Source organism: Bufo bufo, chromosome 2, assembly GCF_905171765.1.
Source record: "Bufo bufo chromosome 2, aBufBuf1.1, whole genome shotgun sequence".
Classification (NCBI taxonomy): domain Eukaryota; kingdom Metazoa; phylum Chordata; class Amphibia; order Anura; family Bufonidae; genus Bufo; species Bufo bufo.
The window spans coordinates 584,053,258-584,068,796 of NC_053390.1; the positions used below are offsets into that span (position 1 = coordinate 584,053,258).

Genomic DNA, 15,539 nt, shown 5'->3' on the forward strand with positions numbered 1-15,539 from the left:
ACTACTGTTATTTTGCTGAAGGTATTCGACCCTAAATGGTATGTTCATTTAACACATTTCTTTCCTCATTATCCGATTACAGATGTAACCAATATAAATATTGCTATTCTTCTGAATTAATTGTAAGAGTTACATGCCAAGATTCTTAAGCTTTTTTTTCTAATTCATGATGCAAAATGAAGAATTTAGTACTGTCTGTACCCTATTTTGAAGAACACCATAACTGAAACTTAAAGTGAACATCCATTAGTTGAACAATGTTTGTCATAGTATGGAGGAGGTTAAAAATACATAATATGTATTACCAAACAGCTCATGGTTCTGCTGTAAGGCACATTTTCCCCGGTTGGACCATGAGGCTAACAGCAGAGAACATCTGTTAGCCTAGTAGAAAGGATAAAAAAAAAAAACTATCCTTTAAATCCATTTGCTAGCATGTACTACTAAAACCAGAAGGTCAGATTGCTCCGTTCTGTCTACCCTTTGTTTGCTTTGCCACATGTACTGGAACCTAAGGCATACAGAAGTGGTAGGAACTCTGTGTGCCACTATTTGGTAATTCATATGGTGCCGTATAATAAAGATATACAACATCAAGTAGAACATGCCTATCTAGGAAGTTCAGGGTATTTGGAGGCGTAACTCCATAGAAGTCTATAGGAGTGTCATATTAAAGGGGTTGTCTGCTTTTTACTATTGATGACCTATTCTCAGGATAAGTCATCAATATCAGATAGGCAGGGGTCCAACACCCGGCACCCCCACCGATCATACGAGCGCTGCCATCTCTGCTCTGTTTATCTGCTCGCTGCAGCAATTGAAGTGGTGAGCAAGTGTAATTACAAGTATAGCTTTCCCATTCGCTTCTATGGGACGGCTCTGTCTATTCAAGAGAATAGGATGGAGCGGTCCAATAGAAGTGAATGGGAACACCATACTTGTGATTACATCTGCTCACCACTGCAATTGTACATACGAGCGCTACCTTCTCTTCAAACAGCTGATCGTCGGAGGTGCTGGGTGCCGGCCCCCCACCGATCTGATATTGATGAACTATCCTGAGTATAAGTGATCAATAGTAAAAAGCGGAAAACCCCTTTAAGGCTCCAAACAGCTTTATATCATTGTACATTTGTGTGCATGAGCTCTTAAAGAGGTTGCATGAGATTAGAGAAAAAGGGTATGGTTTTTGCCTAGAAACAGCTTCATTCTTGCTTATGGGCTTCATTTGGTAATTCTGGACAATCATCCAACCCCTTGTGGAATAGGCCCTATGCAACCATTTCTTCTAGCGGATTATACTGTACATAACTCATAGAAGCTATGCTATGTAGAATATAACCTAGTGTAACTTCAAAAGGAGTGGAATTTCACTTTACACTTCACTTACTCATAAAAAAAAGCTATAAAAACTGAAATGACAAAAACAAACAAACACTAAAATATAATTCTGACACAACATATCTTCTAGGTTGATAACACAAATTTATGTAGAAGAATTACGGCATTAGCACTACAGTAAACCTTCTTTCTTCATTCTCTGTAATGTATAGCTTTGAATGGATTGGACATGTAAGCAGCACAGTTACAATATATAGATAAACCAGCTCTTTAAAAAAGAAAGCACACAAAGACATGCAACATTAGGGTATCAGACAGTGTGCACACTGGTAAAAAGAACTGTAGCTATTGTACCTTGAACTGAATAATTTTACATCTCGGATAGAGAAATGACAACCTTTTAGAAGGCTAAGAAAATGTACTCGTCAAAGTGCAAACAAGGCTTTACTTGTGTCTGATCACTATTAGCAGAATGATACTCCCTCTTGTATTGGATAAACAGTCACAAAAAAAAAATCCTGTTCAAGTTGGTAAAGGTGGCTAACCGGATGAAGTCATTTCGTATGAGTCTTTAAAGCTACCTAGGTATTTTAGATCTACTCAATGGAATTTTTAAACATTTATTACAAAAAACCCACAAAATTAAAACATTCAAGACTCACTTATAAGATACATACATAGCTAAAACATTAGGTAAAAATATTTATCTGCTGGAGGGGCTTTTAGATTGGTGCTGTTCAGTAGGACTATAACATAAAAAAGTACCATAAATTGCTACACAAGTATGAAAATGACACAAGGTAATGCAACGGTTTTTATCATGGAATAGAGTATAACAAAATGGGGTAGGCAATTCCAGATTTGGAGTTATACAACTGACAAGGCATCCTCTGGCAGATATTTTTGGGACTTTCAATACAAAGCTAAGTATAGAAGCTTTTATTTGGTATTGAGGAACAAAATACCGCTATGTATTAGATCACGAGCAGACTGAGGTCTACGCCCTAGACTAATGATATCGCGTAATGTGCTATACACAGCAAGTGATAAGGTGGAGCACAAAGTAATTCATTAACAGCTTTAAGCAGGAACCATTGCTGGACTTATCTTCTGTGTACAGGGGAATATGGGCCTAAGGGCCATATTCTCAGCTGCAGAGGCGTCAGGCCCTGCCCATTAGCCTGATGGCTCAATCCACCCCTGCAATGAATAAAGTTTTATATTTAGATCCTTCAGAAAAATCTTCAAGTCTGGAGTTGCCTGGCTGTATTGGACATGACCTATATATACAGAAATATATTTATATATATATATTTATATATCTATATGCATGTTTTTCTCTTGTCATTACAGTGAGAATGCATTTATATTTTACAGTGTTTACAGTTACTATAGAAAAACCTAACCAGAAGGCATGTACTCAGTTACATGGTCACAGGACACTTCTGTTTCCCTGAACAAATAATTCAAAAGACTGGTCCGATTGGACAAACTACAATACCATATGCTGCTTTTACTCTGGTCTACAAAGCAGTGAAAAGTGGGTCATCTGTGGTAAGTGCTGCTGGGGATATCCTCTTAGTAACACCCATAACGAGGTCAGAATGGATGAATTGCTCCTTGGATACATAAAAAGGAGATGGGGCTCAGGAACATGGAAATATTGCCAGGACGGATAGAAGACACTCACAGTTGACTTTTTGACAATAGTCAATGTGTGGATGACAATTTTCCTTTTTTACATTTTGCAATTGCAGGTTTATTTCCTGGGAATGTACAGTATGTATGTCAAATGAAAATTTAAAAATGGCAAAAAAAAGGACAAAAAATAAGTAAGGTAAAAACTACAAAAATAAAAAAAACAGTGCTGTTGCTTCTGTGACTATCCAGCTGGCGAAATAATGTTTAAAGCTAGAATTTATTGCTCCGGATTTAAGTTGCAGAACCACGCTGCTGCTTACGAACTGTTAATCTTCATATAGATGCTCAGACGTGATTGTCTCCTTGTGTCTAAACACACAAAATACAAGCTGCTATCTGTACAGTTTACAGTACTGAAACACATATTTGGAAATGAAGTATAGATATGTTAATTTCTCAAAGATACATCATATTACAGCAGGGGTTTACCCAAATCTCTGTTTGTAGTCACTTTAAAGTAGACAACAATTTCACTGTTAATTATAGCTAAAGTACATTAAAGAAAGAACCTGTGTACTAAAAGTAAGTAAACCAGCCAGGCTCTAGTGATGTGTTTTTTTTTTTTTTTTGTCTTTTGCTTTTATTTTTTTTCCTCCTTTTTTTTTTTAACATTATTCATTGTTTTCTTTTGAGGAAACCCCTGTACACAAAATGAAAATAGTGTCTCAGCATATTCTTCAGTCATGGACTTAGCAGTTCCCAAAATAAGACCAGTGCTTGTCAATCACTTCAGAGTGCCTTGAAAATATGATATACATCTGCCTAAAAGAACCATCGGAATGCTTCGGCGCTGGGGACCGGTGTTCTCTGCAAATAATAAGAGAAAAAGATAGGTTACTACTCTGTAAACATTTCTACTTCAATATAATTCTAATAATTTCTATCGCACTTTAGGCACATTTAAAATTAATTTAAATACGGATATTTTGGTAAATTGCCTCCAGATCTTAAACTACAGTAAAGTGTTTTCAATTAAATCACTACAATAATTTATGAATACCAATTGTAAAAACTCATAGCTTTAAAATGCATCTACATCAGAAGAGAAGTGCTGTCTGTTGTCCTAGATGAAGAGAAGCACTAAACCTAAAGCTCCTGAGGAGCACTAAACCTAAAACTCTAAGGACAGCAAGGCCTCCTGTACATGGCCATATTATGGCTCCGTACTAGTTCTCAGCTGAATGGAACTGTAATGTGCCATTCATAGAAGTAATTGGGAGACCTTTGTTTCAAACTGGAAGCCTACAAAGGTTTTTGCTTTTGGAGCACTATAACTTGTCATAGTATTGATATATTGTCCTCTAGTATTGTCTCTTTGTATTTTAGAATGTAATGGAGTCTACCATGTGGATGAGGCCTGACTGTTTCAAAAATACAATGTAGATGTTCTCTAAAAAGATATGAGACAATGAAGAGGGTCATCATACTTATTCTGGACATTATGTCTGTCATCCCATTGGTTAACACTACAGTCAAACTTTCCCCAACTTAAAATGTCTGCTTACAGACAATGAATTGCATGAAACTGCACAGATATCAGACTGATTGTCAGGTCGGTATCCCTTTAAGGACTTTAACATCTTGGAAAACCCATTTGGAGATCACAACTTCCTCCTTTGAAAAAGGGACATTTGACAATAGTTTTATTTAATAAGCAAAACCTTAAAAAAACTACAATTGATTTAAAGAAATGGCTGCTAGAAGACAGATGGTCTTATTTCATTACAATGTAGACAGTGAGGGTCATGTATAAAATAAAAAAAAACAGTAAGGATGCCGCTGAAGGATAACGTGTTCATTTTTCCTCACATGGCCCACATTTAGTAATGTGAGTGCATCTAGATTTTGGCATAAATTGTGCCAAAAAGTGGTTCAAGTTGGTACATATAGGTTTAGAGAATGTTTCTACACCTAGTCTGAAGAATGGGTGTGACTTAATTTGCACCAAAATTCAGGTGTAAAATTCTGTCTCAAAGTAAGTCAACCAATAGTTGGTAGAATGTTAGAAAAAAGTTGGTATAACATTAGAGAAAAGTATATCTCCATGAACCCCTGTAATAAATTTGGTGCATGTCTAGACAGCTTGTCTAACAGGCCTATCATACAGTCTTTTCAGTTGAATTTAGCCCAAATTCCATGCCCAAAACTTGCTGGGCTACCACGTGGAAACCACTTCCCATTGTTTTAAATGGGATGCCGTGGTTTATGGCTGTATCCACACCAAGTATGGCTTTTTGGTGTGGAATCCACCCTGAATTCAGCCTGCAAAAACCATCATGTGAACGTGTCCCAAAGTTTGTGCCAAGTATAAGATAAGTAAATCTGCCCAAATGAGTGCAAAACAGGTAACCAAGAGCTAGATTATCCTGTCCCATGATAGGGGATGGAAAAAGTGGAAAGAACCACCATCATAAACATACATATTCTCAGCCCTTGGCTTACAGATGTGAATTATACTTTTTATACTTAGTCATTTTTTCTGTACAATTAGTAATTATTCCAATCTATAATTGAAGAGTTTACAAAAATAAAATATAATGAAGATATGGAAAGAGTAGATCTTGTGGTGTGGAGAGATTTTCATTTCTTTTAAAAGCTGTAATAGTTGGGAGAAACATGAACTCTTTAACAAACATTCAACATAAGAATTTCTAGATTTTTATACATTCATAGCTTAGCAAGGACAACAGTTCTAAAGTAGTTCCTAAATAGCGCCCTATGCCCTCTCTGAAAGTTTATGGTGTTAGAAGAGTAAAAGTAAATTCATGCTAACCTTGTACATTGCATGCTATAGTAACTGTCTGTTATTCTGAAAACAAAAAAGAAAGTATAGATTAACACAGAGCTAAAAAAGGAACAAAACACATTCATCTACCATCATTTCCACACAAACTGCAGGACAAGCAAATTTTACAAGAACGTAAAATTCTATTCTGCAACAAATCCTCTATGTTTTAATTAGGATGCTCAAAGCAGTAAAATTATTTAACAGGTCGAACATCTCCTTTAATGGAATTTCACTAAAATCTAGTGTGCTGCTAAATTATTACAAAATGTCTATCTTAAAATATATATATATATATATATATACTGTATATATACACACATCACTACAAGATGCTGAATTGCAGAGCGCATTACAACACTACCAGAGTGGATGAGATTTTTGCTGCGGTTTTCACCGTTTGCAATGCATACGCTGATGTCCACAATCAATCCACAGCAAAATCTATGACAAATCCACATGCAACTCATGTGAAATCTGGTGGAGATCTAGATGAGGTTGAGAAGGGATTCTCACCAGGAGACCATACATATTCTATAGCTGTTGGTCCAACCTCTCCCAAGTCCCTACTGGCTCCCGCATACACATACATCTTCGATATGTTTTTTAATTGGGAAAGCAACGAAAGCCACTGCTAGACACTTCTGGTTGCAGCTTATCTCCAAGAGAACAAAAGGATTGGGCAAAAATATTAACGTTGTCTTATACTTCTCCCCCCAAACTTTTGTTGGGGTGAAGAGTCAGGAGCTCCCCGTACACACTAGACTGCTAGGCAGACTTGCCGTTCTCAGTGGGTTCAGCTGACAATATGCTAAAGTGTATGGCACCTTTAAAGAGGACCTGTCATCTCTCCTCGCATTCCCCATGTAATAATGATTCTGGAGCACACAGGTCTACAGGTCTAGCAGTATTCAGGCCTAGGTGTGGCTAGTGAAATTAAACTCAGCTTTCCAAAAACTGCGGTTAATCAGTTAATTCATGGGGGGCAATTATTTTTTCACATAGAGCCAGGTTGTTTGGGATATCTTTTTCCCTTAATAAATGAAATAATCATTTAAAAAACATATTTTTGCATTTACTCAGGTTGTCTTTTCTGATATTCAAATTGCTAATCTGAAACATTTAAGTGAGAAGAATTTGCAAAAACAAAATAAATCTGTAAGGGGGCAAATACTTTTTCACAGAACCATATTCTTATGAATCAATTTTGTGACAATCCTTTCTTATTTCTGCTAGAAGTTATGAATGAATTACCAGCAGCTTGCAGTAAAGGTACAGATGGGTGTTACCAGTTGTGGTTGTGTCCCTGCACAGTCTGACACCAGCAGCACTGATTGGACAGAGTCTGACATACCCGGCTACTGGTAACATCTAGCAGTACCTTTACTGCAGACTGCTGGCAATTTTTTTGTAAATACATGAATGGCACAACATAGAGCCATAAGAAAAGATGCCCCAGAATTGTTATTACATGGAGAATGCAAGTAGCTACTTAGGTTACTTTCACACTAGCGTTCTGCTGTCCGCTCGTGAGCTCCGTTTGAAGGGGCTCACGAGCGGAGCAGAACGCTTCCGTCCAGCCCTGATGCAGTCTGAATGGATGCGGATCCGCTCAGACTGCATCAGTCTGGCGGCGTTCAGCCTCCGCTCCGCTCGCCTCCGCACGGCCAGGCGGACAGCTGAACGCTGCTTGCAGCGTTCGGGTGTCCGCCTGGCCGTGCGGAGGCGTGCGGATCCGTCCAGGCTTACAATGTTTTAGTCAATGGGAACGGATCCGCTTGAAGATGACACCATATGGCTCAATCTTCAAGCGGATCCGTCCCCCATTGACTTTACATTGAAAGTCTGAACGGATCCGCTCAGGCTACTTTCGCACTTAGAAATTTTTCTAAGTTATTAATGCAGATGGATCCGTACTGAACGGAGCCTCCGTCTGCATTAATATGATCGGATCCGTTCAGAACGGATCCGATCAAGCGCAAGTGTGAAAGTAGCCTAAAACTGACATGTCAGGAGAGGTGACAGATCCTCTTCAACCACCCAAATGACGCAGCATTGCACAAAACTCTGGAGGTGTCGAACAGGGTGTGGAAACACAAAAGTAATCTAATTAACTATAGTTTGTCTATGTATTTAAGATATATTAACATGTGGCTGATTTGTTGCAGAAATTTCTATGACTGTCCCATTCATCTAAATGGGGATTAAAAAAATCCATACACTTGATGTATAAACAATTATATTCTGATGTATTGATAGGATTTAAAGCTGCAGAAATGTTTGCCATGAGTGAATATACCCTTATACAACGTGGGGAGGTATAGCAAACAAAAAGATACAGATACCAACCACAAATACTGTACTGTATATTGTTTGGTGTTACTACAGTGTAATAGGAAAAGTAGCCTTGCGAAACTTAACACTACTCAAGCAAAAAAAGCCTCAGCATCAGTACCCTCCAAGAGAGGCATTAGGGTAAATCTTTAGTGAAGACATAGTATATAAGCTGAAAAAGCTAGTGCACTTGCTTCTTCAGCCTCCATTTACACGGAACAAAAATATAAACACAACACTTTTGGTTTTGCTCCCATTTTGCATGAGCTTAACTCAAAGATCTGAAACATTTTCTACATACACAAAAGACCCATTACTCTCAAATATTGTTCACAAACCTGTCCTAATCTGTGTTAGTGAGCACTTCTCCTTTGCCGAGATAATCCATCCCACCTCACAGGTGTGGAATATCAAGGTGCTGATTAGACAGCATGAATATTGCACAGGTGTGCCTTAGACTGCCCACAATAAAAGACCACTCTGAAATTTGCAGTTTGATCACACAGCACAATGCTACAGATGTCGCAACGTTTGAGGGAGCGTGCAATTGGCATGCTGACTGCAGGAATGTCTATCAGTGCTGTTGCCCGTGCAATGAATGTTCATTTCTCTACCATAAGCCGTCTCCAAAGGCATTTCAGAGAATTTGGCAGTAGATCCAACCGGCCTCACAACCGCAGACCACGTGTAACCACACCAGCCCAGGACCTCCACATCCAGCATGTTCACCTCCATGATCGTCTGAGACCAGCCATCCGGACAGCTGCAGCAACAATCGGTTTGCATAACTAAAGAATTTCTGCACAAACTGTCAGAAACCGTCTCAGGGAAGCTCATCTGCATGCTCGTCGTCCTCATCGGGGTCTGGACCTGACTGCAGTTCGTCGTCATAACCGACTTGAGTGGGCAAATGCTCACATTCAATGGCATCTGGCACGTTGGAGAGGCGTTCTGTTCACGGATGAGTCCCGGTTTTCACTGTTCAGGGCAGGTGGCAGACAACGTGTGTGTGAGCGGTTTGCTGATGTCAACTTTATGGATCGAGTGGCCCATCGTGGCGGTGGGGTTATGGTATGGGCAGGCGTATATTATGGACAACGAACACAGGTGCATTTTATTGATGGCATTTTGAATGCACAGAAATACTGTGACGAGATCCTGAGGCCCATTGTTGTGCCATTCACCCACAACCATCACCTCATGTTGCAGCATGATAATGCACGGCCCCATATTGCAAGGATCTGTACACAATTCCTGGAAGCTGAAAACATCCCAGTTCTTGCATGGCCAGCATACTCACCGAACATGTAACCCATTGAGCATATTTGGGATTCTCTGGATCGGCGTATACGACAGTGTGTTCCAGTTCCTTCCAATATTCTGCAACTTTACACAGCTATTGAAGAGGAGTGGACCAACATTCCACAGGCCACAATCAACAACCTGATCAACTCTATGCGACGGAGATGTGTTGCACTGCGTGAGGAAAATGGTGGCCACACCCGGTACTGACTGGTTTTCTGACCCCGCCCCCCCAAGTAAGGCAAAACTGTGCACATTTCAGAGTGGGATTTTATTGTGGGAAGTCTAAGGCACACCTGTGCAATATTCATGCTGTCTAATCAGCACCTTGATATGCCACACCTATGAGGTGGGATGGATTGTCTCGACAAAGGAGAGGTGCTCACTAACACAGATTTAGACAGATTTGTGAACAATATTTGAGAGTAATGGGTCTTTTGTGTATGTAGAAAATGTTTCAGATCTTTGAGTCCAGCTCATGCACAATGTGAGCAAAACCGAAAGTGTTGCGTTTATATTTTTGTTCAGTGTGTATAATCCCAGAGAACTCCTTTAATGATAAGTTGGTGAGAAGACTTTGAGCTGAACTTATTTAATTGGCGAAGCATTATGTGCTAGGAATGCAGGTGTCTTACCAAATGTTCTCCTCTAAAGAGGTAATATCCAATTTTAATAAACTGATCCTGGTTTTATTAAACTCTGAGGCATCTTTCTACTCGTTGCTTTTAGGTAACATTTATAAAATGTCAGGAATTAATTTTTGTTCAAAGATGCTGGAATTTAAAGCATCTGTTCAAAGAAGCTACCAATTCTTTATTTGATATTGGCATATGTAGGGAAGCTTAGAAAGGCATCTGCACGTTCTTACTCAGGAGATATGTATAGAGAACCTGTAGAAATCTGGGCAAAATATTCATTTATTTTCTTACAGATAGACTTATAAGAGTGTCGATCCAATATTATTCTGTGCTTAGGTACATCTTTTACGTCATTATACGTTTCTGAGCAGTGTACTGATGATTCCCATGTGGCAGTATGCCTTTAATGGTGAGAGAAAACATACTACTCTAAGATTAGTCTGAGAGCCTTCCAGCAGCAAAGGGATTATTAATATTTAAACGTCAAAAGTGCCAACCTCCCCCACTGTACGCACTCCAGTGCTTGAATGCATGTGTATGCTTTTATCACTTTCTTTGTTTTGGATCACTGCAAAATACAATGGACGATCTGAAGAAAGCACTAAATTCTTGACAACGGGACAGCACATTATGGAAAGGGCAGTGACAACTTAATACAGTACAAAACGTGTCAACGATAGATAGATAGATAGATAGATAGATAGATAAAAGACAGATAGATGATAGATAGATAGATAGATAGATAGATAGATAGATAAAAGACAGATAGATAGATAGATAAAAGACAGATAGATGATAGATAGATAGATAGATAGATAGATAGATAAAAGACAGATGATTAATAGATAGATAGATAACAGACATACTGTATATGAGATAGGCAGATATAGATAGATAGATAGATAGATAGATAGATAGATAGATAAAAGACAGACATATATAAGATAGAGAGGCAGACATGAGGCAGATGGCTAGATAAATAGATATGAGATCACCAGATATGATATAGATAGATAATAGATAGATAGATAGAGTTAGGGATAGATGTTGGTCCAAAGTCTGACTTTTGTAAAACCATTTGAAACCATTATGGTTTCAGTAGTTCTAGATTTCTATTAGATCTAGGAAATACACACGCTATGAGGGCATATTCTAATGAACATATTTTCAGGTATCTCGGAAGGTCACATAGGCATGAAGACGGAGAGGAAAAGCCACGTACTGTGCCTTTAGAGAGCAATATTTGAAGGCAACTGTCTTGAATGATGTGAATAGGCAATGCCTTTATGTGCATCATATTTGTGACATATCTACTCTTTGGTAACATGAACAGACGTTCTAGGAAGTTCTTTCTGCTATGTAACACACTGCAGTTCGGTTACACAAGCCTCCATTAGCTTGCTCTCACTCATGCAGGAAGCACAGGAACAAAACATCACACAATTTAGAATAAAACACGGCAGACATTTTTGACCAAAGAAAAGAAAAAAGTATTTTTTTCATATAACCCTGTTATTATACATACACTTTACCATAAGTTTTAATTGCCATTATTCTAAGAAGTTTCCATTATTCTAAGAAGTTGAGATTATATTCTAGCAGTAAATGTGTACTTTGTATGTATATTTATTATTATCTCTACAGAAAAGCTTGCAGTTCAAATGGAATATCAGCAATCTATAACGGTATTATGTGGAATAATTGTGGCTGTGAACACTGTATGTGTATCTTCAATGACATACACACAAAGGATATTGTTGAAAAGTTTGCATCACTATAGCCATTATCTAAAAAGAAGGAAGCAATTTGATTAAAAAAAAAGAAAAGAAAGATTGCTACCAACATGAATGAAATGTGGCCCCAAGTTCTCAGCGTTTTTGTCATAAATGTTTGATTGGTGTGACTCTGACTATTGGGACCCTTAACTTACCATTCTTAACAATATAGGTCCTGTGCCCCAAGTTCTCAGAGTTATAGTCATAAATATTTGACTGGTGCAACCCCTAACCTTCCATTCTTGACAACAAAGGTCCTTTGCCCCAAGTCCTCAGAGTTTTTGTCATAAATGTTTAATTGGTGCGACTCTGGCTAATGGGACCCCGAACTTACCACTCTTGACAAAAGAGGACCTGTGCCCCAAGTGAATGGAATGTGGCCCCAAGTTCTCTGAGTTTTGTCATATATGTTTGATTGGTGTGACTCTGGCTAATGGGACCTCTGACCTACCATTTTTAACACCAGAGGTCCTGTGCCCCAAGTTCTCAAAGTTACTGTGATAAATTGGTGTGACTCTGGCTAATGGGACCGAAACCTGCCAGTCCTGACAACAGAGGTCCTGTGCTCCAAGTTCTCAGAGTTATTGACATAAATGTTTGACTGGTGCAACTCTGGCTAATGGGACCCCTAACCTACCATTCTTAACAACAGAAATCCTGTGCCCCAAGTGATCAGTTTTTGTCATAAATGTTTCATTGGTGCGACTCTGGCTAATGGGAACCGAACCTTTCATTCTTGACAAGAGGTTCTGTGTAGCATTGAGCGAATCAAAGCATCTGAAGTAGAATTTGATCCGTGGTTTAAAAAAAATTTGATTCGCAATGAATCCGAATTTCCTCACGCTAAGTGGTAACGAATCGCCTTTTTCCTAAAATGGCAGCTACATGTGTTACACAGTGAAAGCCCGGGAACATGAAATCACCCATAATGCTATGCAGACAGCCAATCAGGAGCTAGCCAGCCCCTGTGGTGTTACAGCCCTATAAAAGCCTCAATCCGTTCAGTGTCAGGCATTTCACTATGAGCTGAGCATAGGGAGAGATGTGACAAGTGCTTGGGAAAGTGTTCAAGAAGCCTTTAATTGTGGAATACTGGATAGGGAGAGTGCAGGGACAGTGTAGGGAGATCGGAAGGAGAGTTCTTACACACTGTCCGTGAGCATAGTGAGACTGCAGGGACAGTGCAGGCTCTGTAATCTGAATCTGAAAGGATCAATAGGAGACAACCCACTTTGCATCAATCCCTGTGCTATCTAATTGAACAGTGGTGACCTTCTTAAATAGATAAGCAATTCCATTAGGCCTTGATTCAGAAATTTGGGCAAAAAGGTTGTATAATTTAACTGTTATTAAGGAGTCCATCTTGTTAAATAGATAAGCAATTCTATTATGTCTTGATTCAGAAATTGGGGTGAATAAGCTGTCTAATACTACTGTTATTGGGGTGCCCACCTTGTTTAATAGAGAAGCAATTCCATAAGGCCTTGATTCTTATATTGGGATGGATAAGCTGTGTAATTTAAGTGTTATTGTGGTGTCCACCTTGTTTAATAGATAAACAATTCTATTACGCCTTGATTCTCAAAGTGGGTTGAATAAGCTGCTTAATAATACTATTATTGGGGTGCCCACCTTGTTTAATAGATAAGAAATTCAATCACACCTTTTTTCTCAAACTGGGGTGAATAAGCTGTCTAATACTACTGTTATTGAGGTGTCCACATTGACATTCAATAAATGATTTTACATATACAGCTACTGTTATTGTACAATATGTCCAACAAAGAGGTGCCAGGGCCAAAGGAATGGGCAGTTGCAAAAATGTTGCTGGAGACGGCAGAAGTAACCGAAGGAGGGGGAGGGGGGTTAGGGTGGTAGCAGCAGCCGCAGCAACAGGCCAGAGCTGCCACTGCCATCCAGTGGTTATGTTTTGACCACCAATCCCGCTGTCCTGGAATAGTTGACTTGGTCTTCAACATGATCTCAACTGACATCAGACACCCACAGACAGGAGTCAGTGGGTTCCTCTGACACCACACTTAGTTGGCATGGCCCAGGAACAAGCTCTGTGCCCTCACCTGTCTTGAACCTGCCTATTTCCTTTGCTGCTCCTTCTGCCAGGCAAGTGATGTATGCTGCTGGCTCTGCTCCTCTTTTCAGTGAGGAAGATATTATTGAGGACAGTCAGCAGCTACTGCCTAGCCCAGATATGGACGAGAGGTCTGCTGCTTACTCCTGTAGGCGTACAAGTAGTGACAATGACAGTCGCATGGTAGCAGGTGTTGCAAGCGGTCAGGGACACGGCCATAAGACTAGTGACGGTGACATAAGTGACAAGCAGATAGTGGTGGATGATGATGTAGCCGATTGCACATGGAAGGCGGGTGAAGAGGGGGCTTCATTATCATCATTAGGGGGTGAAGATGTCAACTTGCCCGTGAGGCAGCAGGGTGGCAGTAGTGTGAAATCTGGAGCCAAACGTGCCTGGGGCAGACGTCTACTAAATAGGAGCCTACCTGTCTTGAAACAACTAGCGGTGCACGGCTTCATAGAGGCAGTGGCAGGCAGTCACCACGCAGTAGTGGGTGTAAAATGCCATAATCGCTGGTGTGGGAATTTTTCATGAAGTCCCCGGAGGACATTAGCGTGGTCATATGTAGAATCTGTGGGTAGAAGATGAAGCACGGCCAGGGTACCAATGTTGGCACCACACCCCTGCATCAACACATGGATAATTAAAATAAAGTGGCTTGGGAAAATCGTGGCACTAATGTAGTGGTACAGCCTGACAAATCTCCTAGCCGCCCGCACCCCTTCTCCAGCAGTCAGGGCTCCTCCACCTCAGCAGAAGGGAGCTGTGTTCGTCTACTGGTCCTGATGTTCCTCCTCCGCCTCCTAGTCACGTGTTTCTCCAGCAATCGATCACCGAGGCGATTGCAAAAGGACAACAGTATGCGTGCACTCATCCAACAACACAGAAGCTGAACCTGCTCATGGCCAAGTTGCTGGTACTAGACTCCCTCCCTTTCCATGTGGTTGAATCTGCACATTTCAGAGAATTGATGACTTGCCGAGCCAAGGTGTAGAGTCCCAAGCCATCACTACTCTAAAAAAGCTGTACCAGCCCTGCATACGTACACACAGCAGAAGGTGGGCCAGGCCTTGAGTCTGTTGGTGTCTGGTACTGTTCATGGCAGCGCCGATGTGTGGATATGTAACTATGGTCAAATGTGGTTCATGACCAGCCACACCCACAACTTGTCCAGGTGATGGCAATGCTGCCTCCCCGTTCTCATGCTGTGATTCTGGCACCAATATCCTCCTCTGCCCCCTCATCCTCCACCTTGTCCTCAACCTCCACTGTAGGCACAGTTCAGAGTGGTCCTCCAACAAACCGTCTATGCACAGCACGGCCAATCTGGGTGAACTGCTCTGCGACATCAACCAATAAATCGAATCCTGGCTGTCTCTGCGTGAATCCTGAAGATCGGAACCATGGTCACCAATAATGGGAAGAACATTCTGTCAGCGCTGCTTCACGGAGAGCTGACCCATGTGCCCTGCAGGCACAAGCCTTTAATCTGGTTGTAACCTGGTTCCTAAAGTTTTCCACCCAACTGCAAGACGTCTTGAAAATGGCCAAGAAACTGTGCATGCACTTCA

The 15,539-nt window shown here is 40.3% G+C and overlaps 1 protein-coding gene across 3 annotated transcripts in view; it reads right to left on the reverse strand.

Annotated features, from left to right (window-relative positions):
* Positions 1–1,079: 1,079 nt before the first annotated feature.
* CXXC4 (CXXC finger protein 4) overlaps positions 1,080–15,539 on the reverse strand; it is a 122,206-nt gene continuing 107,746 nt past the window's right edge. The window contains exons 3-4 of one of the 3 annotated variants that reach the window (XM_040418240.1): positions 5,816–5,851; positions 1,080–3,849 (exon numbers count right to left, since the gene is read on the reverse strand). In XM_040418240.1, coding sequence (XP_040274174.1) covers positions 5,831–5,851 — 21 coding nt within the window. In that variant the 3' untranslated portion in view covers positions 1,080–3,849; positions 5,816–5,830. Of the gene's footprint in view, positions 3,850–5,815; positions 5,852–15,539 lie in introns of those variants that run through there. The other 2 variants (XM_040418239.1, XM_040418238.1) reach the window with 2 other exon arrangements.